This window comes from Ambystoma mexicanum, chromosome 6q (assembly GCF_040938575.1).
Source record: "Ambystoma mexicanum isolate Mex_15411 chromosome 6q, UKY_AmexF1_1, whole genome shotgun sequence".
Classification (NCBI taxonomy): Eukaryota; Metazoa; Chordata; class Amphibia; order Caudata; family Ambystomatidae; genus Ambystoma; species Ambystoma mexicanum.
In genome coordinates, this window is record NC_090937.1 from 1,178,172,921 (window position 1) to 1,178,198,248 (window position 25,328).

Consider the following 25,328-nt stretch of genomic DNA (forward strand, 5'->3'; position numbering starts at 1 on the left):
CAATCGCCGGCTGCCTCTCCTTTATTCTTTGTTCCAAAGAAGGAAGGAGATCTAAGGCCTTGCATTGATTACAGGGCTATTAACGACATCACCATAAAGAATCAGTACCCTTTACCACTGATTAATGTTCTGTTAGATCAATTAGGAACTTCCAAGTATTTCTCTAAATTGGATTTGCGCTGTGCTTACAATCTGGTTCGCATTCGCGAAGGAGATGAATGGAAGACCGCTTTTAAGACGCGGTACGGCCTTTATGAATATTTAGTGATGCCTTTTGGTCTTTGTAACGCTCCCGCCACATTTCAGTTCTTCATGAACGATATCTTCAAAGATATGATGGATCAATTCGTGGTGATTTACTTGGATGACATTTTGATATATTCATCATCTTTTCCAGAACATGTTAAACACGTCTTAGCTGTCTTACAAAGACAGAGAGAACAAACTTTTTGTTAAAGCCGAGAAATGTGTCTTTCATACACAAGAAGTGGAATTTCTGGGTTACGACATTACCAATCAAGGTGTTCGAATGAGTCGTTCCAAAGTGAAGGCCATATTGAATTGGCCTGTTCCACACAATGTCAAGTCATTACAGTCATTTCTAGGATTTGCGAATTTTTATCGCAGATTTATTCGTTCTTTCTCCAAAACAGTGGCCCCATTGACAGCTTTAACTAGTTCTAAAATTCCATTCTGTTGGAACCAGAATGCCCAAGCTTCTTTTGAGAAGTTAAAAGAAGCATTTACCACTGCACCTGTGCTTCAACATCCTGATCCGGATGGTCAGTTTATCGTTGAAGCAGACGCCTCCAGTGTCGCTACAGGAGCTGTACTCTCGCAGGTTTGTGCAGAAACTAAGGAGGAGCATCCAGTTGCTTTCTTCTCACGCAAACTTACCCCATATGAACAAAACTATACTGTCACTGAGCGTGAATTACTTGCAATCAAGGATGCTTTCCAAGAATGGAGACATCATCTTCTTGGGGCCAAACATCAGGTGGTGGTGTATTCGGATCATAGAAATCTTCAGTCATTCAAAACTATGAAATGTCTTACAGCTAGACAGGCCAGATGGCATGTTTTTTTGCCCAATACGATTTTCAAATTACTTATCGACCTGCCAGACAACATGTCAAATCGGATGCTTTGTCTCGCATCGGTGAAGAGGTGAAAGAAGAATCATCGGTGCAAAATAAGTTGTTGGCAGATTACGTGATTAGTAGTTGTTCTGCACAACCTTCCCTAAAAAACGAGTTACAGGAGTGGGTGAAACTAAATCCACAATTGATTCAGGAATTGAATATTGATATATACAATGGTTTGCCTTTTAAACAAGGAGTACTCTATCTATCAACTGGTACCACTCAGATCAAGGCCCTCAGTTGGGGTCATGATTCCTTGATTGCCGCCCATCCTGGACAGAAGAAGACTCTAGAGTTACTGAAAAGATGGTGTTGGTGGCTGTCTATAACACAAGATGTTATAAATTATGTTTCAACATGTTCGGTATGCAGTCAATGCAAGAACACTCCTGGCAAACCAGTGGGTTTAGTCCAGTCTCTACCTGTTCCCAAAAAACCATGGGACATGATATCAATGGATTTTGTGGTTGAACTTCCAAGAAATAAAGGCTACAATACCATATGGGTGGTGGTGGACTACTTTACAAAATTGTCGCTTTTCATCCCCTGTATGGGTGTACCAACAGCTACCGGTCTGGCTGATCTATTCATCCGGCATATATTCCATTTTTTTGGTCTACCTTCAGTGATAATCACTGACAGGGGCTCACAATTTGCGTCACGTTTTTGGAGAGCACTAAATTCGGCATTACTAATTGATGACAGATTGTCTAGTGCTTATCACCCTCAAACGGATGGACAGACTGAGAGAGTCAATAGCACTATGGAACAATATCTGCGATGTTTGTGCCTGCAGTTTCAGTCAGATTGGCTCAATGTTCTGCCGGCAGCGGAGTTCGCCTATAACAATTCCTATCATAGTACTATAGGTACTTCACCTTTCTATGCTTTGTATGGGCAACACCCACGATCCATTCCTTAGGATTCCAGTTTGTCTTTGGATACTCCTGCAGCAGGACATAATTTTAGAGATCTTAAAAGTCTACAGAAAAAAGTTAAGCAGCAATTGGAGCAAGCTAAAAAACGAGACAAGACCTCTGCCGATGCTCATAGAATCCCTGCAACTGTCTACAAAGCAGGTATGAAGGTATGGCTGTCAACAAAAAACTTGAGGATACCCGGTAAAAAGAAATTGTTGCCTAAATACATCGGGCCATATGAAGTGCTCCACGTTATAAATCCGGCTGCTGTCCGTCTGGATTTGCCACAACGGTGGCAAGTGCATCCTGTATTCCACGTGTCACTCATCAAACCGTGTTCGGATGCTACTAGATTGCCTATAAGGCCTGTTGCTATTTCTGTGAAAGGGTCAGACGAATATGAAGTACAAGACATTCTGGATATGAGGTTACGGTCTGGGAAACCATATTATCTGGTGGATTGGAAAGGTTATGGTCCCGAGGATAGATCCTGGGAACCTCTGTCTAACATTCATGCTCCAGTTTTATTAAGGCGATTCCACTCGAAAAGGGGAGAGGCTGCTCCTTTCGGGGGTGGCACTGTCATGCCTGCTGGACATACCTCTGGACCAGGAACGACTTCTCCATACAAAATGAGTTACGCCCATAGAACCACTAGACCATTCTACTCAAAATGGAGGTTGTTCGATGCATTGCCCGGAAAATGACGTCTGCATTTTTCACGTCGTTAAATTTCAAGTGACTTAGGTCTGTCACGTGTATCACGGCAGTGCGTACATAAGCAGCGTAGAAACTCCGATCGCTGCTTCTGATTAAGTCAATTTTGGCGTTTTGGTAGCTGAGCTCCGGACCTGCGTTCTCGCATTCCCTTCAGCAACTTCTTTGGCCAATTTTGAGCGTGTTTCCTCCACACGCTAATTCCGGAGCTGCGTGTATCCTGTTCGCATGCCAAGTCTCCACGCGGACGCTGTCTGCAAGCGCGGCTGTCCTGATCTGCGTGAATCCTGTTCGCGTGCCAAATCTCCACGCGGATGCTGTCTGCAAGCGCGGCTGTCCTGAGCTGCGTGAATCCTGTTCGTGTGCCAAATCTCCACGCGGACGCTGTCTGCAAGCGCGGCTGTACTGAGCTGCGTGAATCCTGTTCGCGTGCCAAATCTGCACGCGGAAGCTGTCTGCAAGCGCGGCTGTCCTGAACTGCGTGAATCCTGTTCGCGTGCCAAATCTCCACGCGGATGCTGTCTGCAAGCGCGGCTGTCCTGAGCTGCGTGAACCCTGTTCGCGTGTCAAATCTCCACGCGGACGCTGTCTGCAAGCGCGGCTGTCCTGAGCTGCGTGAATCCTGTTCGCGTGTTAAATCTCCACGCGGACGCTGTCTGCAAGCGCGGCTGTCCTGAGCTGCGTGTATCCTGTTCGCGTGCTAAATATCTACACGCGGACGCTGTTTTCAAGCGCGGCTGGCCTGGCTGCGTGTATTCTATCGCGTGCAATCCTGCATGTGGTTTTCTGAACTATTTTGAACCTTTGGTACCTGTGACAGTTAACAGGTGAAATTCTAATTTTTGTTCATCGTGGGAAAGGAAGTATTTCATGAACTATTGGAAGGTTATTGTGCACAGTACTTTGGACGCTATCCTGTGGTGCACCAACCGGGTATCTAGCGAGAGCCTTGTGCCGTTCGGGATAAGTCTCCCTTACTAATCTTCCCTTCCTTTGTCGTTTGTTCAACTCCTGGTTTTCTTCAAGGAACCTTCGTGGATTACTTCAGTTTTTGCCATAAGGTCAGTGTCTGAATTAATGCTAAACTGTGTTATCTTAGTAATTCGATTGGGACAGTTTCTTATGATACTTTATCTATCCTAGGCATACTTCCTACACAATTCCCACGCCCTTTCCAGTGATCCATCTCTCTGCCTGTTTTATCCAGTCAGAGTTGTATCATTTGGAAGGTCTAATTTGACCTGCCTACAATCAACTTGTGTGAAAATAGGATCCGGAAGACCCCTACCAAATTGTATCCTTTATTGGTTACCGTATCCTTTTCAGTTGATACATTGGTGATTTATGACAAACAAGAAGCTAAAGTTGCCAGTCAAACATACAAAAGTTAGGTAGCTGGGGCGAAGAAGAACTTCGTTCAGAATGACTCGGAACAAATGCTTCGAATACTGAGCAAAAGAAACTCAAGAGACTTCTGGTCATTGATCAAACAAGCTTCTCCAGTTATCCTCAACGTTCAGCATAACTATGTCAATAAAACAACTTGGCAAAACCATTTCCTCACGCTTTTTTTTTTTTATTTGATTTTTATTGGTATTTCCAAAACAAAACAACACATTGAACAGAATACCCCAACTCGCCCCCCTTCGTCCCCCCTCCCGCACCCATGGTTCAAGAGAAGTCCAGTGCTACCTTGCTTCACCCGAATAGCCAATCCCGCCCACCTCCCCCCTCTCAAGTCCCTATTGTATACGCTAAATTTTCATGCCCCTGCATGAGTCCGTTACATCGGGGTCTTCTACTATGCCCAAAGGTCGCATGCTCTGAGGGCACAACCGCTGCCTAGTACCATCCACCAAATACGAAAGTAGGGAGTCCCAGTCAGACCTGAACCTTAGATGATTTCCTTGTAGTGAGTATGTGAGCCACTCAAGAGCTACCAGGAACCACATATTTGCCACCCATTCATGATCCTGTGGAGGGTCCTTTGCTTTTAATCTGCGGGCTAGAACCATTGCTGCGTCCATCATCATTATTACGTAAAGTTTGCGGCCCGCCTTGGTCTTAATTGATGCCAGGGTCCCTCCCAAGCCGAGTATCGCCAGGCCTTTGTTGCCCTGTGCTTAATACCCAGAACCTGGCTAGATGCATCCCAGATCCCCACCCAGTTATTCTTAATTTTTGGCCACTCACACCATATGTGCGCCCACGTACCCATCGCGCCGCAATGTCTCCAGCACAAAGGGGAGATCCCTGGATACAGTCTATTAAGTCTGGCGGGGGTCAAGTGCCACTGAGTGAGCAAATTCAGCCACATCTCCCTCACTTGAAGAGATCTTGTTAGCTTTGGTATCTGCTTCCATAACCAGCCCCAGTCGTTGTCCTCGATTGCGGACCCAGTAGTTAGTTCCCAATTCTTCATGTAAAACCGCAGTGGAGGCTCCTCTCCCGCCTTCATTTGCCTAAATATGGCAGTGATCAGGTGCTTGTCCCCCGATTCCCTGCTAAGATACTTTTCAAAGGGGGTTAGTTGTCGAGTTGCGGCTTGCTTTAGGGTGGGATGACTGAGCCAGTGTCTAGGTTGGCAGTAGCTAAACCTTTCCCTTTCACTCAGAGCAAATTCAGTCTTACATTGTTCGAACTGCTTTACCTGGGTCCCCTCAAACATGTCCCGCAACAACCTGCATCCCCCCTGCAGCCAGGCTTGAAAGGTGGTGGTATTAAGCCCGGGAGTGAACTGTGGGTTCATGAACAGGGGGGTGAAGGGCGATGGGTGTGTAGTTAGGTGGGCCAGCTGCACCGCTTCATCCCAGGTACGGGCTACCAGGGCTACAATTGCACTACAATACATACGGATAGGCCTGTCCTGTTTTGGCTTCCACAGGACCCCCTCGAGATCCCCCCCCAGCACCGCCCTATCCATGGGCCTCCAAACTTTCCACCGATCGTCTCTTTGCCAGTCCTGAATGACCTTCAGCTGGGCCGCCCTATAGTACCCCCTAAAGTCAGATAGGTCCATGCCCCTCCGCTTGGTGGAGGTTCTCATCACCCTGGCCGCTATTCTTGGGGGTTTATTGGCCCTCACAAACCTACTGGTAATTTTATTCAGGGACCTGAAGAAGGCCGGGGGAACGTGGACTGGCAAGGCAGCAAAGTGGTGCAAGAGCTTGGGGAGTATTGTCATTTTTAAAGCGTTAACACGCCCTAGCCAAGATATCGCTAAGGGGCCCAAGTCAACCATCTTACTCTTTAATTTCTCCAGTAATGGTGGATAGTTCGCGTGGTACAACAGCTCCACCTTTGTCGACAATTTTATTCCTAAGTAGGTGAGGGAGTGCTCCTCCCATCTATAGGGGGAAGTGCACTTCAAGGCGTGGTCTGCTGGCGTCGGGACCGTGAGATTGAGAATTTCTGTTTTAGAGGCATTTATTTTCAGACCCGCCACGCTGCCAAAGCGCGCCAGTTCGGCTTCAACTGCTGGTATAGACGTACATGGGAGGGTCAGAGAGAGTATCATATCGTCCGCGAATGCGGCTATTTTATGCGATTGGCCTGCGAAAGGGATGCTGGTTATGAGGTGGTTGGCTTGGACTACCTCGAGAAAGGGTTCCAAATGAAGAGCATACAATATCGGGGACAGTGGGCACCCCTGCTTGGTGCCCCTCTCGACATGCACCATGTTTGACAACTGCCCATTCACTGCTAGTCTGAGGGTTGGATGTCTATAATTGGCTCTAATCCTATCCATAAATTTTGGACCGAAGCCCATCTATAACATGGTTTCAAAGAGGAATCCCCACTCCATCCGATCAAATGCCTTCTCGGCATCGATTGCCATCAGGAGGGCGGGGACTCCCCTCTTGCAAGCCTTCTCTATTAAGTGGGCCAGCCTCCTGACGTTGTCAGAGGTCTGCCTGCCTCTGACAAATCCAGATTGATCCGGATGGACTAATTTAGGGACCAGGTGATCTAATCTTTTTGCCAGGATCTTAGCGTGTATTTTGGAATCAAAATTGATCAAGGCTATGGGGCAGTAGGAAGTGCACTCGGTTGGGTCTTTGCCCTTTTTGTGAATGAGGACAACCTTCGCCTCCTCCATAGATCTCGTGATTGCGCTATCCTGCCCTATTTGGTAAAAGAGCGCGGTTAAGATAGGGATAAGTATTTCCTTGTGCCGTTTGTAAAATTCTGCGGCATAGCCGTCCGGGCCCAGCGCTTTAAAATTGGGCAATGCTCTAATTGCTTCCCTAACCTCATCCTCTGTGATGTCCCTTTCCAGGATTTCCATCTCTTCTTGCGTTATGTGGGGCAATTTGACCCTATCTAGGTAACTTACTTGGGAAGTGTGCGCCGGAGTGTCAGATGTGTACAAAGCTGAATAGAATCGGGTGAATTCCCTCAAAATATCCTCATTTTCGTACTGGTAGACCCCCTCACTCCTTAATTTTTAATATTGTTTTCCCCTTTTGCTACTTTCGGAGCATTGTCGAGAAGAGCCGGTCTGCCTTATTAGCTTTAATGTAAAATTTCTGCCTTGGGTATAATAAGCTCCGTTCAGCCGCTCGAGTCTGGATCAGGTCCAACTGGCCCCGGACTGCCCTGTACTCCCTTTTGGTAGCCTGGGTTTGATTTTTTCCCATTATCCCCCTTAGTGCTTCCTCTAGGCGCGCCTCCTCTACTCGTAATTCCCTATCCCTTCTCACTTTAATTGCTATTATTACCCCTCTCAGAGTCGCCTTAAAGGCATCCCACCTAATCTGGAGTGTCGTATCCCCTGCTGCATTCTCGGTGAAAAATGTTCCTATTTCCTCCTCAATTTCTCGGACCAGGACTTGGTCTTTATAGAGAGCAACCGGGTAGCACCATTTCCACAGCCCAGGGGGTCTGTCCTTCGCTTTCAGGGTTATTGTCAGTGGGGCATGATCAGACAGCATTGTGGAGCCCATGGAGATGTCTAGCGCCTTCTCAAGATGTTGGCTGACATCCAGATATAGTCTATTCTTGAGTGGGTCCGGTGAGGATGTGAGTAAAAGATATACCCTCCTGGATTCCCCTGCATCTCCCGCCAGGCATCACCAGACCCAGGTTACTGATTTTCTCCTTCAGATCACGTGATGCTCTCCCCTGCGGGGCTGTCCCTCCCGCCATTCCATCCTTCGCGGGGTCCCACGCGATGTTGAAATCGCCAGTAAGAATGATAGGGTGCTTGGCAAATTTCTCAAGCTTCCCCACTACCGTCTGGAGAAAGAGATCCTGGGCTGTGTTGGGGGCGTATACTGTCACCACAGTGAGAGGGTGTTCGTTGCCCCCCAGAGAAACCGCCAAGAACCTTCCCTGGTCATCAGTGAGCCTTTCAGCAATATGTAGATCAAGGCCATCCCTAAGGGCCAATAGTACGCAAGCTTTCTTTTCAGCTTGATTTGCTTGTAGTGACCTGGAGTAGCCCCAAAGTTTGACCCTTCCTCCATCCGCCGCTCTAATATGAGTTTCTTGGAGCGTAATAATGTCAGGGTGGTCGCGCCTGATAAAGCGCTCTACTTTCTTGCGTTTAATCAGCGAATTGAGACGGTTCACATTGAGGGAGAAGATCCTCAATACTCATTGGCTAGACATGGTGATTCAGTGGGGAAGACATACATCACGCGGTGCCCCCCCTTGGCGTCCCGAGCACCTCTCTTGAGCTCCCTCCGTTGGGATACGCTGCACCAACCCTTTGTTTGCTTCTGGAGCACTGGTTCTCCCAACCCCCCCCTCCCTTTTCCCACCCTTTCCCCCCCTTCCCTCTGGCAGTGTGTGACGACTGGCCTCAGCCCCCCTCGAATCAGAACCTCGAGAGTCGTCCCATTGAATGCCATTCCACTGTTCCAACGCGGGACCGCTCCGTCCCATTCCAAGAACTGAGTCCCCCCACCCCCCGAGACCCCAAAGGTGTTGTTGAATATTCTCGAGCTTGCCAGACACTTTATCTGCTTCTATGCCCTCCCCAGGCATCCTTTCCCTGCATTGTCCTCCGGGACGTGTGCTGGAGAGTGCTCACGGTAATGTTCTATTCACTTCTGGGATCCCTGGTCCTTCCTTGGTAACAGACCTTTCTGGAGCGCTTGGTTGTCGTTTTTTCTTGACCTCTTCGACTGGACCGTAGACCATTCCCATTGTCTACGTTCTGAGTTGAGGGCGGAGTGGCCAGCCCCGACAGAGCGAGACCCTGCTCACAAGTGGTAATCCTCTGGGCTCTCCCTTGCCATTCAAAGGCCAGACCGAAGGGGTGTAGCAATCTGTAACAAGTGCCCTGGGCTCTTAGGTGGGAAAGGACTGGGCCCATTCTTTGGCGTTTGTTTAGGGTTCTTTGCACCAAGTCCTGATATAACGCTATCTCCTTCCCATTATAGGCGAGTCGGCCTACCTTCCGAGCTTCTGCGAGGATCCGCTCCTTCACTGTGTAGCTATGCATAGCCACCAGGACATCTCTGGATCTAGCGCCTGGTTCTGCTTGCTTGGGACCCACTCGATGTATCCTATCAAATAACATGACCACCGACTCTGGTGCCTCCAGAAGATCCACAAAGATGCCCCTCACCGCCTGGGACAGGTCGTGATCCTGGATATCTTCCGGAAGGGCCCTAATACGGATGTTCGAGCGCCTAGACCTGTTTTCTAGGTCTTCCACCTGGAGTTCCAGGTTGTGCGTGGCTGTCGCCAAAGTATCCGTGCGTCCTCAGCCAGGTCCTGAATCGCCCTCTCGTTTGTGTCCCCTCTTTCTTCTATCTTGCCAATATTTCTCTTGATCTCCTGCAGACCCTCCGCCAGATCCTCCCTAAGAGCATCCATTTGCTTTTGACCCGCTGTGGTGATCTTATCCACTATGTCAGCTAGGAGGAGCTTCAGTGCAGCTTGCATAACGGGCAGTTCTGGGGCCTCCAGTTCCGCCTGGGGGTCCCCCGCGGGCCATTCTTTGGGGGTTGCTCCCCAGACATCCTCCGTTTCCTTGGCCCATATCCTGGTGAGTGCATTCTCCTGCGGTCTCCTCTGGGGTCTTTGGAGGGGTTGTGTATCCTTGGTTTTAGTCTTAGACATGGTGGAGGCTATGGGCTTCTGGGTTCCAACAGTCGAAGGGAGAGCCCACGTGGTCCCCCGGTTCTCCGCCCACATGGGGGTCTCCCTGCGCAGTCAGCAGCAGAAGCAAGTGCGGATGGGCGTCCGCTGGGGAGAGCACCTTGTGGATGCTGGTGGTCTTGGTAATTCTCTAAGGTTGGCTGCACTTCCTCTGGTCAATCTGGGCTGCGTGCTTTGGGTACTTCTGGCCCCTGTCGTGTCGGTGGTCTGGTCTGATCACTGCAAGACTGGGGAAGTGTGTATCACCGTGGGGGGTCCCCTGCTAGCTCATTTGGCGCGGTTACCAGTGTGCTGCAGTCCAGGGCAAAGGTGCTCGTGAGAAAAAATAAAAAAAAAAAATAAAGGAAAAAAACAGGAGGGGGGTCACAGAGAGGAGGGGGACACCCCAATACCCCTCTCCTCTCCCCTCCCCTCCCCTCTGCGGACCCCCAATCCACCAACTGCCTTCAAGGTCCAATCCCCGGTGGGAGCGGGTCAATGGGGGACACGAGGAGCCCAATTTGGGGCAGTTCTGAGGAATGGAAGCGGGCCCGGTGAGGAGGGGGCCAGCAATCTCACCACTTTAAACTTGTAGCCGGGGATGTGCCCCGGGGTGCGGCGTCCTCCGGTGCTCAGGTGGGCCCTGTACTGCGCGGTTTTGACAAACCAAATGTTAAAAGAACACCCATATGATTGGGCACGCTTTATAAATATAGTATTTGGAAGGATATCCCAACAACAGCAAATACCCCTCTCATGGAAGACAGCGACGATAGTGCTGATTTTTAAGAAATGAAACAGAGTAACCCAAAAGATTATCGGCCTATCGCGCTGTTAGATGTGATGGGAAAATCTTTAGTTCCATGCTGCTGTCAAAATTTCTGGGTTGGACCGTTACAAATGGCTGGTTGGATCCCTTCCAGACAGGGTTTATCAAAAACATAGGGACATCAGCGAACATAAAGATGTTGAACATCCTTAAAGCCCAGAGCCACCAAACATGAAAAATAATATACATCGCCTTTGTTGACCTGGTCCAAGCCTTCGACCGGGTCAACAGAGAGCGTTTGTGGCAAAAGCTCTCTGAAAGAAACTGCCCAGAGGATATATTGGGGCCTTTAATTCAGCTTCATTCTGACACCTGAGTAAGAGTTCGTCTGAATAGGGAAGGCCTATTAACCCCCACAATTCCAACTTCAAGAGGGGTAAAACAAGGCTGTCCCCTAGCTCCTGCAATTTCTAACTTCTACATTTCAGATATTGTCGATTTTGAACCATCGATCAGATCATTTCCATCAACAATCGCGAAAGTAAAAGTGACCAGATTGTTGTATGCCAATGATCTGATTATGATTGACCAGACAGCAATTGGGTTGCGACGGCAGTTGGACAGTCTCCAATGATATTTACACCTAAACTCTTTGGAGATCAACGAAGACAAAAAGAAGATCATTTGCCTTCAGAAAGCAAAAAAATGAAAAAACGCGCCCAATTGGTATCTGGGCTTGAAGTATGTCGAAGAAGTGGACACATTTAAATATTTAGCAGTTACTTACAATAACAGCCCCATTGAAGCACCAGCTCAAGAGACTCTGATGGCTTGCATTGGTTTAAAATAAAATAAACACATTCTTAAAAAAAAAAAAAGACTCTGATGGCTAAGAAAAAATCGATGGCAACACAAGCAAGATTGATGGATAAGAGATTTGGTCGCTTCTCTATGGTTGCAGTGATCAACTTCTATAGAAGCAAGGTAATTCCAACTGTAACATATGGAGCAGACGCCACGATACACATGCCAGCGAAAACATGGTTAACATTGGAAGGCAGCTTTTGGAGGACAGTCCTGAACCTTCCTAATTCAGCTGGAACTGTCCTGATCCGAAAGGAGCTTGGCCTATTTTCCCTTGCTGTTATTGTTGAGTGGAGCTCTTTGGCTTTACTCCGCAAATATTGCTACCATCCACTCCCCAGATATTTGGTATAATTCTTGATGAATTTTCGAAAAATACAAATACCAAACTAAATAAGTCGGTTTGTGATCGAAAAAAACACTGGATGACATTGGATGTTCCGAACAGGACTTGGTTGCGAATCCTACGAAAATAAAAAAGAAGCTCCTAGAAAAGGACTGGATAGACCCAATTGAAGAATCAGAAAAATAAACTATCCAAGAACTTACCATCTATTGATATCAAATTAAATCATCGTAAAGGCTACCTGACAAAATTTCCTGATAGATCTTACAGGGAATTTCTTTTGAGAATGAGGTTGAATCTCTCTTGAAAACAAATGAGATAAACCAATTTCGCTGCAAATCAAGACTGTGGAACCTGTCGTTTTTTTTTAAACCCTTATTTTTGGTTTGCAATTCACATCATAGCCATCTAACATTCTCCTTTACTTTGTGTACACAATTTGGAGTTATATTGACCATTATAATACATGTATCTAAATACAGTAACATTGAATTCACATATTTACATGGTACACCGTTTCGGACAGGAAGAACGAGGGGTATGCTCTCCGGGGCAGCTATTCGTCATCAGAGTCCTCTCCCTTGGATTTGGATCTCTCCAAATATGCTCTAAACGGAGCCCATATGTCTTTTGGTCTATTCGTTGTTGGCATCATTTCTTTGTAAGTTTCTTCACACTCGTTTACATACCTTAGTGCCTTAAGGAGGTGGTCTGTGTGAGGGGCGTGTTTGCTCTTCCACAATTGAAGGATACATTTCTTTGCTACCACACACATTACATTGAGCAGTCTTCTTGTTTTCTCCGTGAACATCCCTATGTCCACGAACAAATATTTTTGGGGGCTAAGTTGAGCTACGATCGGAGTAATGTCTTCAATCAGGTTCGCTACCTCTTGACAGAATCCGGCGATTAGTGGACATGCCCAGTACATATGGAATGCGTCTACGCCGGGGCTCCCGCTTTTCGGACAGTTCGTTGACTCTGTATTATGAAATTTCACCAGTTTGGCAGGGGTTAAACGAAGTCTGTTCAGTATCTTAAATTGTATTAATCTCAGGCTGGCATTTAGCTAGACATTCTTAGACAGCATACAATATCTAAACCATTTTCCCTCCTCTATGGTTGTACCCATGTCCGCTTCTCATGTGGTTTTAACGTTATTGACAGTCGTGGAATGTGTCTGGATTATATTGTAAAGCTTCGACACCCCAGCGCCAGATTGCGATTAGAGTGACTGGAAGCATGCATGTGTGGGGGGGTTCATCTGGGAATGACGGCCATTGTCTCTTAAAGGCAGCTTTCATGCGGTGGTATTGAAGGGTAGCCAGTTGAGTGTTTCCGACCGTTTCGGCAAAATCTTCTGGTGTTACGAATTTACCGTTTGGGAACATACTCATCATTTTAATTTCATAATCCGGGACCCAGGTTTTGTGAATTCTAACGTCTTACGTGGGTTGGATGCCTGGGAAGTTCCACAGTGGTGCTTGTGAATCCTAAGGAGTAATTATTTGTAATCTTTTACTGATCTTGGCCTAGTCCATGATCGCAGAGGTCGCCGGGTCGAATTTGCAGTCATCCTTATGAGTTTTGGAGAATATGGCGGAACAAAGGTCAGTGGGCCGGACCGAATGGCGCTCTATGGGCACATGTGGTGTTTTATCTGTTGGATCCTGCCCCTATTTGGCATATTGTGACTGAGCTACCAGGTAGTACAATTTGAAGTCGGGTGCAGCGATGCCGCCCGATTCGTATGGTTCGACCAGTTTCTCCCACTTCATCCTGTTAGTGCCGCCATTCCATATGAATGTGGATGCCATGGATCTCAGATTTTCAAAGAAGGATTTGCCTGGCCATATGGGAACATTACTGAAAACATACAGGAGCTTAGGGAGTATCACCATCTTAAGTACCGCAGTACGGCCTATGAGTGAGATAGGGAGCCTGGTCCAGATCTGCAGTTTAGTGTGGATCGTTTGCAATACGGATTTGTAATTATCAATGTATAGGGATGTCTTGTCCTTGGAAACTAGGATCCCGAGATATCTGATATGGCCGGGTGACCATTTCAGGCCATGGGTCTGTGTAGGACAGGTTGTGGCAGGGGTTAATGGGAATATCTCTGATTTTGTGGAATTTATTTTGTATCCCGAGTATATTGTGGATTCTTCTATTACCGCAATTATGGGAGCCAAGTTCTTCTCAGGTTCACATATATATAGTAGAGCGTTGTCTGCGTATAGTGAGACAGACTGGATACTACCAGCCATCCTGATGCCCCTGTGCTCCTGTTCCAGTCTGATTGCTGCTGCGACTGGTTCTATCGTTAGAGCGAACAGGATGGGAGAAAAGGCACACCCTTGCCTAGTACCCCTGTGTAATCTGAAGTGTTTGGATACAGTATGATTCGTGAGGACTGCAGCTTTAGGAGAAGTATACAGTAGTCTGACGCACCATATGAAGTATGTACCGAACCCCAACCTATGCAGACCTTCGAATAGATAGACCCAGGAGACAGAATCAAAAGCTTTCTCAGTATCTAGTGTTACTGCCACTGCCTGTACCTCCGGTTTAATTTGCGCCATGATGCCAAATAGCCTGCGTAGATTTAGGGCCCTGGACCTGGTCGGAATAAAGCCACATTGGTCTGGGTGAATGAGCGTTGTCATTTTGGGTAGTAAACTGGTTGCCAGCCCCTTAGCAAATATCTTGGCGTCAGTGTTAATTAATGAGAGGGGCCTGTATGAGGAGAGATTGTGTGGGGGGAGTCTAGGTTACAATGATGATCGCTTCTGTCATTGTGTCAGGCAGGGAGCCTGTATTCATGGCCTCCTCCCATACACGTGCCAGAATTGGGGAAATAATAGTAGAATATTCTTTATATATTTCTGGGGTTAATCCATCTGGGCCCGGGGCTTTGCCAGATGCCTGGGATTTGATTGCTTCAGCAATTTCATCGCTAGTTATCTGCTGTTCCAAGGCCCAATTGTATTCTGGGGAGAGCAGAGGGAGTGTGATCCTGCTTAGGTAGTCTTTTAGGTCATTACGGAGAATGTGTCATGGTTCGAATATAGTTTGGTGTAGAATTGGGCAAATTCAGAGTTAATGTCCTCGTCGTCATTCACAACCTCTCCCTTTTCTGATATAATACTTGTGATGGGAGTGTGACTAAATTCAGTACGGGGGAGTATGTCACAGTGTTTGACAGAGTTGAACAGGTGGGAGGAGGCAAACCAATAATCTTATCTTGATTCTGTGTCGTGGACAGAGGAGTAGAACGTGTATTGTCTCTCCTCGGGATGTGCTGCTCTCCAGACATCCACCAGGCCCAGTTCCTCAAAAGCTTGTGCTAAAACAGTGGCCGTCCTAGTGAGGTTCCTTTGTTTATCGGAGGATCTGTCAAGGGTGACGTTCAGGATGGTGTTGAAGTCCCCTCCCCATTGTATAGATGTGTCTTCTGTCGGGCCGATTTCAGTTACAATGTCTATATAGAATTGGGTGTCATCGACATTCGGACCATAGATATTAACTAGGATTAATTTTACACCCGAGATGGTGCCCCAAACTTTCATGAACCTGCCCAGTGGGTCAATTCTGCTGGTCTCAGTCACGTAGCCCAAAGATGAATGTATCAGAGTGAGGACCCCCCTATTGTGGGAAGAGTATGTAGTGTAGTGTCTATTGTTCCCCCATTGTCGTAAAATGCTGTCATTTAGTTTTCCCAGTGAATGGGTTTCTTGGAGCATAGCAATATGAGGGTGGTGTCTGTTAACGTAGGCACCTACTTTGGCGGCCTTAGCCCTATTGTTCAGCCCGCGGACGTTCCAGGTGAGCAATTTCAGTGTCGGTCCTGCGTGTGAATTCGCTTGCGGAGTCATGTACCTGCGTTTGGGTGGTGTATACAGGAGGGGGTCATTCGCTGGAGATGTTTGGCTCGTGATAATGTGATTGCAATTTTAAACCAATTGGTGTCTATGAGGCAAGACACGTGGTGCCCAACAGGGGCACTGTTAACCAACTCTAACTGTCTCAACTTAATGAGCAAACCCATGTAACTTTCTCCCTCCCCCACCCACACCATTGGCCCCAACATGATGATGAGCCCTAGTTACAAACTTGTAGTATTACCCGAGGGGGGTGAGTGTTGCTGCATAGTGACGGCGACCAAGCGCAGCTCATCCGGCAAGTACAGAATCATAAGAGCTGCTACCCCGGTACGCCTCATTAAAATCTTAAACAATAGAAAGGATATCGTACGTCTGCCATCAGTCATTTGAGTTCCCAGGTTCTTCAACCGGTCGCTGTAGGTTGTTCCGGTCGTATTCGTTTCCACCCAGAGGAAGGGGGATTGATGCTTCTACGTACACCACAGCTTCGGAAGGGGTTTCAAAGAATTGGCCGGCCGGGATGTTGAATTCAGAGCTTTGCGGGAAAGAGAAGGGTATATGGGACTTTCCTTATCCTGTGTTGGCGTTTGATAGCTTCGTAGGGGCGTCTCTGACCCTGAACACCAGCAGAGAAGTCTGGATAGATGTGGATGTTGTCGTTGCCATGTCTTAAGGGACCCAGTTCTCTTGCCAATCTCAGCGCCGTGTCTCTGTCTCTGTAATTGAGTAGCTTAGTGATGACTGTGCGGGGTGGGGCACTGTGTTTGGGGACCGGTGCGATGCGCTCTTTCCACCAGGAACTGTGGGGAAAAGGAATCCTCACCAAGCAGTGATTTCAATAGGTCTTCGATACAGGTTTCCATTGGCCCCTTGCAGAAGGCCTCCGACAGTCCCTCTATATGTATATTGCTGCAGCGCGATCTTCATTCCAGGTCTTCACACTTGCCTCGCAGCTTGGCCATCTCACCTTTCAGGAGTGTTATGTCGTGAGTATTTTGATGTATGGAATCTTCACTGGCGGATTCTGGTTTCTGTTTCTGTTATGCGGGTACTTTCTTTATCGACTTTGGCTTTGAGGGATCCTATTGTGTTGACGATGTCATCCAGTTTGACATTAACGGCTAAGAATCCATTCTGTACTGTCGTAAGGAAGTGGTCAAATGTTGTGTTGTCCGCTGATGTTGCTGTGGAAGGCTCTGCGGGGTCCGGGCTAACCGTAGGCATTTGTGAGCTTGTGTAGAGTCCATCGGGCCAGTCTTTCTGTTCTTCGTGTTGTTCCTGCCAGGCATTTCCAGGATGGCTGTCTGATAGGGGCTTATTTGATTGATATCGTGGAGGTTTGGCGCGTGTTGTATATTTCAGCTGCCCAATAAGGGTAGTCGTGTTTGGCGCAGTGAAGCGTTGAGGCCCAGTGGGACTGTGCGATGGCACTGATATGCTTATGTCCTTCCTCCTATCTGGATGGTGGGAGAGTGGTATGACCAACTTCTGCTGAGGTCTGTGTTGGAGCAGTGCACACGGGTTGCTGGTTGGGCGTCTGTGTTGGTAAATGTTCAGGATGTGGTTTAATGGCACCCGGTTGGACAGACAGTTTACGTGCCACCTTGGTGGTGGAGGATGCGGAGAGTCCCCACTGGTTTACTGATTGCCCCAAGCCTCCGGACCCCCAGGTAGCCAGGCAGTTGACCACGGCCCCCGCCCAGTTCCCGCACGTCGCAGCTGCAGCAAAGAGTTGGGCTGACTAGGAGCCGTATGGAGCCGACGTGCGTGCTGGGAACCCTGAAACCAGGGGTTCCGTGTCCTGTTTAGGTAAGGATGAATTTGTGTAGTAGGGGCCCATGCCACCCGCCGACTGCGATCATGGAACTTGACATGTCGGAGGCAGTAGCCAACTGTGAGGGGTTTGCAAGTGTATCGGTATCCTGCGATGGAGAAGGTCAGCTAGCTGTGTGTGCCAGTAGTTATCCGCTGTGTGGGTCACAGGGGTGGATTGAGTCTTCTCACATAGATAATGTCCCCTTGTAATACATCACAGTCCAGGATTGCGACTTATGGCCTCTCAGCTTCCGCTGGATCCAACAATGCTATTAAGGGGTGTGGGGCTGGCCGGGCAGGTTTTTAATGATGTTGTAGGAGTGTGGGTATACTGGCGTGTTAACCGCGTCGCTTCCCCAGATAATGAGCAACACGAAAGCAAAGTGTTACAGTCCCTGTCCTCCAATCACGCACCTCTCGCACCGTACCTGCATCTCTTCACGGGGGGGCCCACAGGCCGGGTGTCCGCTCTGGCGATCAGCCACCTCCCGCCTGGTAAAGCACGGCACTCCTGCGGCAATCCACAGGTCCTCACCCCACGCAACGCGTATCACGGGGGGATGTTGCTGTGCAGACACGGATGTTACCGAGTCCTGGAGTTGCCCGGGGGAGGCCCGCAGGAGGAAGAGTCCTCACCGTGCGGTATGGTACGCCGCTGCGGCCCGCAGAGGTTGGAGTAGATGGGGGGGTGTGGGGTCATCTTCACCGCCCGTCCGGCCCCGTCCCCCTCCGGTGCGGTCCAGTTGTCTCTGCAGCAGGTCTCCGGCGGAAGGATCAGGGGGCCACCGCGTGCGGTGGAGGTTGTGGCAGCACTCGAATGGGACCGATCCGCCGGGTCTGTTTATGTGGCAGCTCACGCCGCGGCCCTTGTGTGATCCGATGTCTCGGGATCTGCAGCGGGGTCTCCGGGTACAGATTTGGCATGCAGTTCCACCAGCGCGGCCCTCGGCGCGAACAGGGTGCACAAGCAGAGTTTTCTTCTGCTCTTTCTCCCCGGGGGGGCAGGAGTGTTCGTTAGGCAGAAATGTAGATTTGGGCGCTCTGAGGGCTGCAGCTTCAGTTTTTTTTTTTAAATGAGGATTATTGCCAGAGCAGAGCGAAGCGTTCAGGCGGCCATCTTCGTTGCGCAACAGCGCCCCCTCCGGAACCTGTTGTTTTTGTCAGCAAACAGAGGAAGTCGAAACCATTAAGCACCTAATGATATTCTGTACTGGCTGGAAAGAGAAAAGAGAAAAATACTTTACTCCGGTGAGGGAGAACTATAGAACTTTGGACACTGAAGACTGCTGGAGGACCTTGATGAGTGGTGAAAAGACGGTGATGGTCATAGCCATGGTGTCTCTGATGAAACTATAATCCCGAAATTGGAATGAGAATCGCTCTAAAGGAAGGAACAATACCATTTGTTCATTAGTTAAGCCCAAGCAAAAGCTCATCCTTTTCACTTCATCGAGTTCTAGATTCTCTCTCACTTCTCTTTCTTTTTTAATGAATAAGTAGAAAGATTGACACACATGCAGAAAAACTGGAAGGGAGAAGAAAAATAACTAGGTACAAAGATATATTGATTATAAAAACATTTCAGTTTTACACTTAAAATATATTCACTGTCATTGGAAATAGGATTTGCTTTTTTCTCCACAAAAATTATTTTACTCCTAACTTTAAAAAATAGGGAGTAAAACACTCCCACTGCAAAATCTTATCTGGAACATGGAGTACTAGCAAGATGCAGACTAATGTGTCTGTTATGTCTAGCAAGGGATCAAACACAGATATTAAGCCTGTTACATGACATTAGAAGACTCTGGATTGGAGATGGCAAGACACAAAGGAGCCATGTATCCCTTTCTCCTTCAAGATTTTCTTCTTTTGTGGCTTTTGTAGTCGCAGGGAAATGTCAGAATTTGGCAACCGTCCTCATTTCATGAATTCTCATTTCACCTACCTAAATCCCATTGCTTAAACCATTCTAAGCAACTAGCATAATTTCTGCCAAACTGGCACAGAACAGTTATAGTATAATTCTTTAGATGTTTACCTTTCCACACAATCTGAGAGCCTAGAGGTCAGATTTGATGCTGGTGCATCATGTCCTCCAATCGCATACAGGAATCCATTCCAGGTAGTGACTCCCACACCCCCTCTTCTCTTAGACATCTGCGAACAGAGGGTCCATTTATTTGTGTGTGGGTCGAAACACTCTACCGATTTGAGACAAGAACTGCCATCTCGACCACCAACAGCAAAAAGTCTGCATACAAAAGAGAAATAATAAAACTGAGATTTGAGAAAAAACATTAAAAAACTCTAATAAATATTGAAAAAATACTGAACCTAAAAGGCGTCGGAAAAAACAAACAAATGCTAACACTGGAAGTATTTTGGGAACAAACCCACCGCATAAACTCTAAATATTCCACAGTGAAGGTTCTTCTTGCGTAAGGTTTCCCTTTTTTTGTTGATATGAGGCAGACCCCAGTGCAAGGGGGAAAATAGATGCTTTTAAAACTAATAACAGTGCCAAAGTATCCACAAAATATATTCTCCAACAAGTTCTATGAACAACAACCTTGATTTACATGTCACCAAACCCATTAACTTGCGACTAAATTCAACTAAAAATTACATTTGCAATGATATGTTAAAATCCAAAACTCAAACACAGGTTGTTCAATTACGATGGAGGCGCCTGGAGGAGTTGACGAGTATGTCTGGCCATGCAATTTATGGGTACTGTCTTTCGGAGAGCATCACTTTAAGACAAAGAGAACATTACTTGTAATCTCATTCTTCATGAGGGGTCTGCAAACAATGGCTCTCCATATATTTTGGATTACAACTACCACCCCAACCCCCAAAGCATATTGAACAGTGAGGGATCATGGGGGACAGACATAGTGCAAAATATCTGGGAAGCCGCAGGTTACAGACTCCTGTTTTACAGGTATTACCCAAATTGTTCGAACACAATTGTTCGAATGAACAATTGACCTAATTTCAAGGGTCCGAATTGACCTTTTCACAATTGACCGAATATATATAATCGGTTTGGTGATATATGGGATACATTACTCACCGTAATCGTATTTCTGATGCTTTTATCTGCTTAGATTCACATGCTATGCATAGGCCGACATCTAGTGGAAGCTGCGGAGTATTACAGTTTGTTTTTCGAAACTCGAAAATGGGCATCGACACAGGGCGTGCCAGTAATACTATCCCTAGTGTGACGTCCACTGTACCCATGATCCCTCACGCGTGTAGGACCCTCAGATTGTATTTTTTCTGACATGATGTAGTATGAGGAGTAGCGTGAGTACAGATTACCCAAGCAGATAGATAGGAAGTTAAGACTACAAGCATCCATGCGCCTTCTCTCAGAGGGCAGGAAGGGCGGGTCGCATGTGAATCTAAGCAGATACAAGCATCAGAAATACGATTACGGTGAGTAATGTATCCCTTCTGAGGCTTGTGGAATCTGCTTAGATCACATGCTGTGCATAGATTAGCGAGCAGTGTTAGAAGAAGGAGGTGGGATGTGAGAAGGGTCCTGAGCAAACAGATGTCTTAGAACCGCTTGTCCCACTTGAGTATCTGTTTTGGAATGAGTGTCAATGCAGTAATGCTGAGTAAAAGTGTGAATAGGGCTCCAAGTAGCTGCTTTGCAAATGGTGTCAAGGGGTACATGTGCAATGAAAGCCAGAGTGGCCCCAATGCCTCTAGTAGCGTGGGCTCTTGGCGTAAAAGGCAGAGTCTTTTCAGAAAGGGAGTAAAATAGTTGGATACAATTTACTATCCATTTGGAGATGGCACCTTTAGGGACGCAATCTCCTTCTCTGCCTGTAGCTACAGAGACAAACAGTTGGTCTGTTTTCCTTAGCGGTCTGGTCTTGTCTACATAGTAGAGGACCGCTCTTCGCACTACAGTGTGTAGTTTCACCTCAGCAGAGCTTTTGGGTTCTTGGAAGAAGGCCGGAAACTTGATGGACTGGTTAACGTGGAATTTAGAAATAAACTTAGGTGAGAACCTAGGGTGTGTTAGTAGAACCAGTTTATCCTTATGAACAGTAAAGAAAGGATCCTGCACTGACAAGAGCCTGAATTTCACTGACCCTTCTTATGGATGTAATGGCTACTAAGAAGGCAGTTTTATAGGTCAGGTGTTTGAGACTGGCTTTATGCATGGGTTCAAATGGTGGGCCCATGGGTTTAGCAAGCACCACATTAAGGTCCCAGGTGGTGGGTTTGAAATTGGAGGGTGGACTCTCTTTACCCCTTTCATGAAGGCTTTAACCACTGGTTCTTTCCACCACAAAACCTTGTTGAGGGAAGTGGTGTAGGCTGAAAGCGCTGCCAGATGTACCTTTAGTGAGTTAAATACCAGGCCTGCATCCAGCAGGTGGAGCATGTAAGTGACAATATTGGAAGGAGTACAATCAACTGGGTTCATTTGCTTATTCTGGCACCAGATAACAAATCTTTTCCATTTATCAAAGTAACAGTGCCTCGTGTTAGGTTTCCTAGATTCCTTTAGGATGTCCATACATCTCTGTGGTAAGTTGAGATGTCCAAACTCCATGGCTTCAGGAGCCATGCTGCCAGGTTCATTGAGCTGGGTTGAGGATGCGCTGTTTGACCTTGGTGCTGGGACAGTAAGTTGTACCAGCACGGGAGTCTGATGGGTTCACACACTGCTAGTCTGAGTAGGTGTGGGAACCACGGTTGCTTCGCCCACATGGGAGCAACTCTGATGAGCGTCATCGATTCCCTGTGCATCTTGTTGACCACCTTCCTCATGAGAGGGATTGGTAGAAAAGTGTAGGCAAACATCCCTGACCAGTTCATCCACAGGGCGTTCCCCTTGGAGTCTGGCTGGGGGAACCTGGATGCGAATCCTGGGCATTGCCTGTTTTCGCTTGTGGCAAATACGTCTGTAGCGGGGACACCCCACTGTGAGAAGATGTCTTCTACGACTTCTCTGAGTAGACACCATTTGTGTTCTCTTGGGAGGGGATCTCTGCTCAAAGCGTCCGCTAGTGAATTGAGATCCCCTGGAACATTTTGAGATGACAGGTAAATGTTCCGTCTGAGTGCCCATTTCCAGCTTTTCTGGGCAAGCTTGGACAGATTTGGCGAACAAGTCCCTCCCTGTTTGTTTAGGTAAAACATCGCTGTTGTGCTGTCTGTCAGAATCTGTACTGACAGGTTCAACAGGTGGGGCTCGAACGCTTGAAGCGCTCTGAATACTGCCAGAAGCTCTAGCAGACTGATACGATTCTTGGCCACTGTGTGAGACCAGAGACCCTGAGCTGTGTGGTGAAGGAGGTGTGCTCCCCACCCTGACAGGAATGCGTTTGTAGTGACTACAGCCTGTACCTCTGGATCGTAAAAGGGTTTCCCCTTTAACAGGTTCTCCCTTGTCCACCAGTGAAGACTTTGTACAAGTGTTGGCGAAACGACCACTAGATCGTCCCACTGACCTGGCCTGAGACCACTGTTTCGCCAACCATTCTTGCATGGGTCGCAAGCGCAGGCGCGCGTGGGGGACCAGGTAAATACATGACGCCATCATGCCTAGCAAACGCACCGCTTTGCGCACCCTTATCTGGCGACCGGGCTGATATAGAGGAATTTGCAGTAGTAGATTCCGAATTCTTCCCTCTGATGGAAAGGCCAACCCCTCTTGAGTGTTTAGGACAGCTCCTAGGAACTGTTTGGAGGTGCTTGACACCAGGCTTTCTCGTTTATGGAGAAACCCAATTCGAAGAGGAGGTTGATCGTTCTTTGAATGTTTGCTCTGCAAATAACTGGGGTCTCCCCCGTGATAAGCCAGTCGTCCAGTTAAGGGTACACTGGGATTGCCGCCCTGCGTAGGTGTGCCGCCGCCACCGCCAGTACCTTGGTGAATACCCTTGGAGCCGAGGCTATACCGAAGGGCAGCACCTTGAACTGGTAGTGCTGACTGTCCACTTTGATGCGCAAGAATCTTCTGTGCGCTGGGAACATGGAAATATGAAAATAGGCATCTTTCATATCCAATGTTGCCATGTAATCCCCCTTTTTTAGGAGGGGGATTACCTCTTGGAGAGAAGTCATGCAAAACTTTTGAGGCTTGACATACTTGTTTGCAGGGCGTAAGTCTAAGACTGGGCGCATTGTCAGATCTTTTTTTGGCACAAGGAAGTAAATTGAATAAATACCCTTGTTTACCTGGTTGCCCGGGACGAGTTCTATTGCGTCCTTTGCTAGAAGATCGACGATCTTCTCGAGGAGGATCTTCTAGTGGTCTGAGGAATGTATTTTTTGACGTGGAGGGTGGTTTCGGGGACGCTCGAGTAGTTCTATGCAGTATCCTGCGGACACTGTGGACAGCACCCATCTGTCTGATGTGATCCCTTCCCAAGCTTGGGTGAAGTTGGTAATGCGTCCCCCTACTGGGGATGCGTGAGAAAGGACCCTGAACGCGGCGTCACTGTTTTGCCGGAGGCGTGCTGCCTCTGCTGGGGCTGCCTCTACCCTTACCACAGCCCCTCTTGTTTCCTCTGCTGTAACTCTGGGTAGACTGCTGGTTGTTACCCCATGAAGTACCCTGCCCCTGTGAATAGTTGGAGCCTCTTTGTGAATTTTGGCCGCGTGGGCGACAAAACTTTCTATTGCCTCTTTGATTAGGGGGCTTGTTGGTCAACTGTCCCAGGGATTTCAGAGTCTCATACTCATCTTTGGCATTCTTTAATGCGTCCTCTACCGCTTTGCCAAACAGATTAGGCTCCACCGGCATTTTGATTAGGGATGCTTGTGTCTCGGGTTTAAACCCTGACTGTCTTAACCAAGCATGCCTCTTAATGACAGTGCTCTCTACTATTAGCCTGCCGGCGTTATCAGCAGCATCAAAGGTTGCCTTAAGGATGCAACCGGACAGGGCTCTCCCCTCTGACGCAACCTGGGCCAACTGGCCCTTTAAGGGTTCCGGTGCGGAGTCGATGAGGGCAGCTACTTGCTCCCACTGGTGGCAGTTGTAACTAGCAAGCAGAGTGGTGGAGTTGGCAATCTTTGCCTGGTAAGCGGAAGTGGAGGCTACCTTCATTCCCAACCCGTAGATTTTCTTGCTCTCCTTGTCGGGGGGAGCCTCAGATGATGATAGAGGTGTTCCCGCCCTCTTCCGGGTATTAGTAACTACCAGGGAGTCCGGCTTCAGTTGCCCCCTTATGTAAAGCGGGTCTGATTGGGCTGCCCTGAACAGTTTCTTGACTCTGGGGTTTACTGCCCTGGTGAGGTTAGGATTGAGAAGGGAAGGATCAATTCTCAGTTGAATGGACTTGAGAATTGGAATGGCCTGAGCAATAGGTTTCTTTTCTCCTACTAGTTCCTCAGCAAAGTCTCTCTCCTCCTGTGCCTCTTCAGTGTCTATGCGGAAGTGTTCTGCCGCTCTAGTCAAGACCTCATTTAGGAGGGGCTGGTTGTCGACTGGAGAGTCGGTAACTTGAGGTTCTTTGCCTACCGGGGAGTCTATTCTGTAGACTTCTGGGTCATCTTCCTCCTCCTCTTGGTCCTCGTCATCACCATAATAGTCCACCCCAGTTGAATCGTCCAACGTTACCAAGTTTGGATCCTCGTCCTGTAGTGGATCCTTACTATACTGGGCGTACGACTGGATGTAAAAAGGGTCTGAAGACCGACCTTGCGTTGGGGTCTCAAACCGAGGTTTCTTACATGGGGGTTGCGGGTCCCTAGACCCTGAGTGAGTAGCACCGTGAGGGAGTAGCACTGTCAGGGGTA

The 25,328-nt window shown here is 47.9% G+C and overlaps 1 protein-coding gene across 4 annotated transcripts in view; it reads right to left on the minus strand.

Moving 5' to 3' along the window:
* KLHL5 (kelch like family member 5) overlaps positions 1 to 25,328 on the minus strand; it is a 1,021,700-nt gene that overhangs the window by 188,090 nt on the left and 808,282 nt on the right. For all 4 annotated transcript variants that reach the window (XM_069631792.1, XM_069631790.1, XM_069631791.1 and 1 more), the window contains one exon: positions 19,591 to 19,803. In XM_069631792.1, the coding sequence (XP_069487893.1) occupies positions 19,591 to 19,803 (213 nt within the window). The remainder of the gene's footprint in view (positions 1 to 19,590; positions 19,804 to 25,328) is intronic.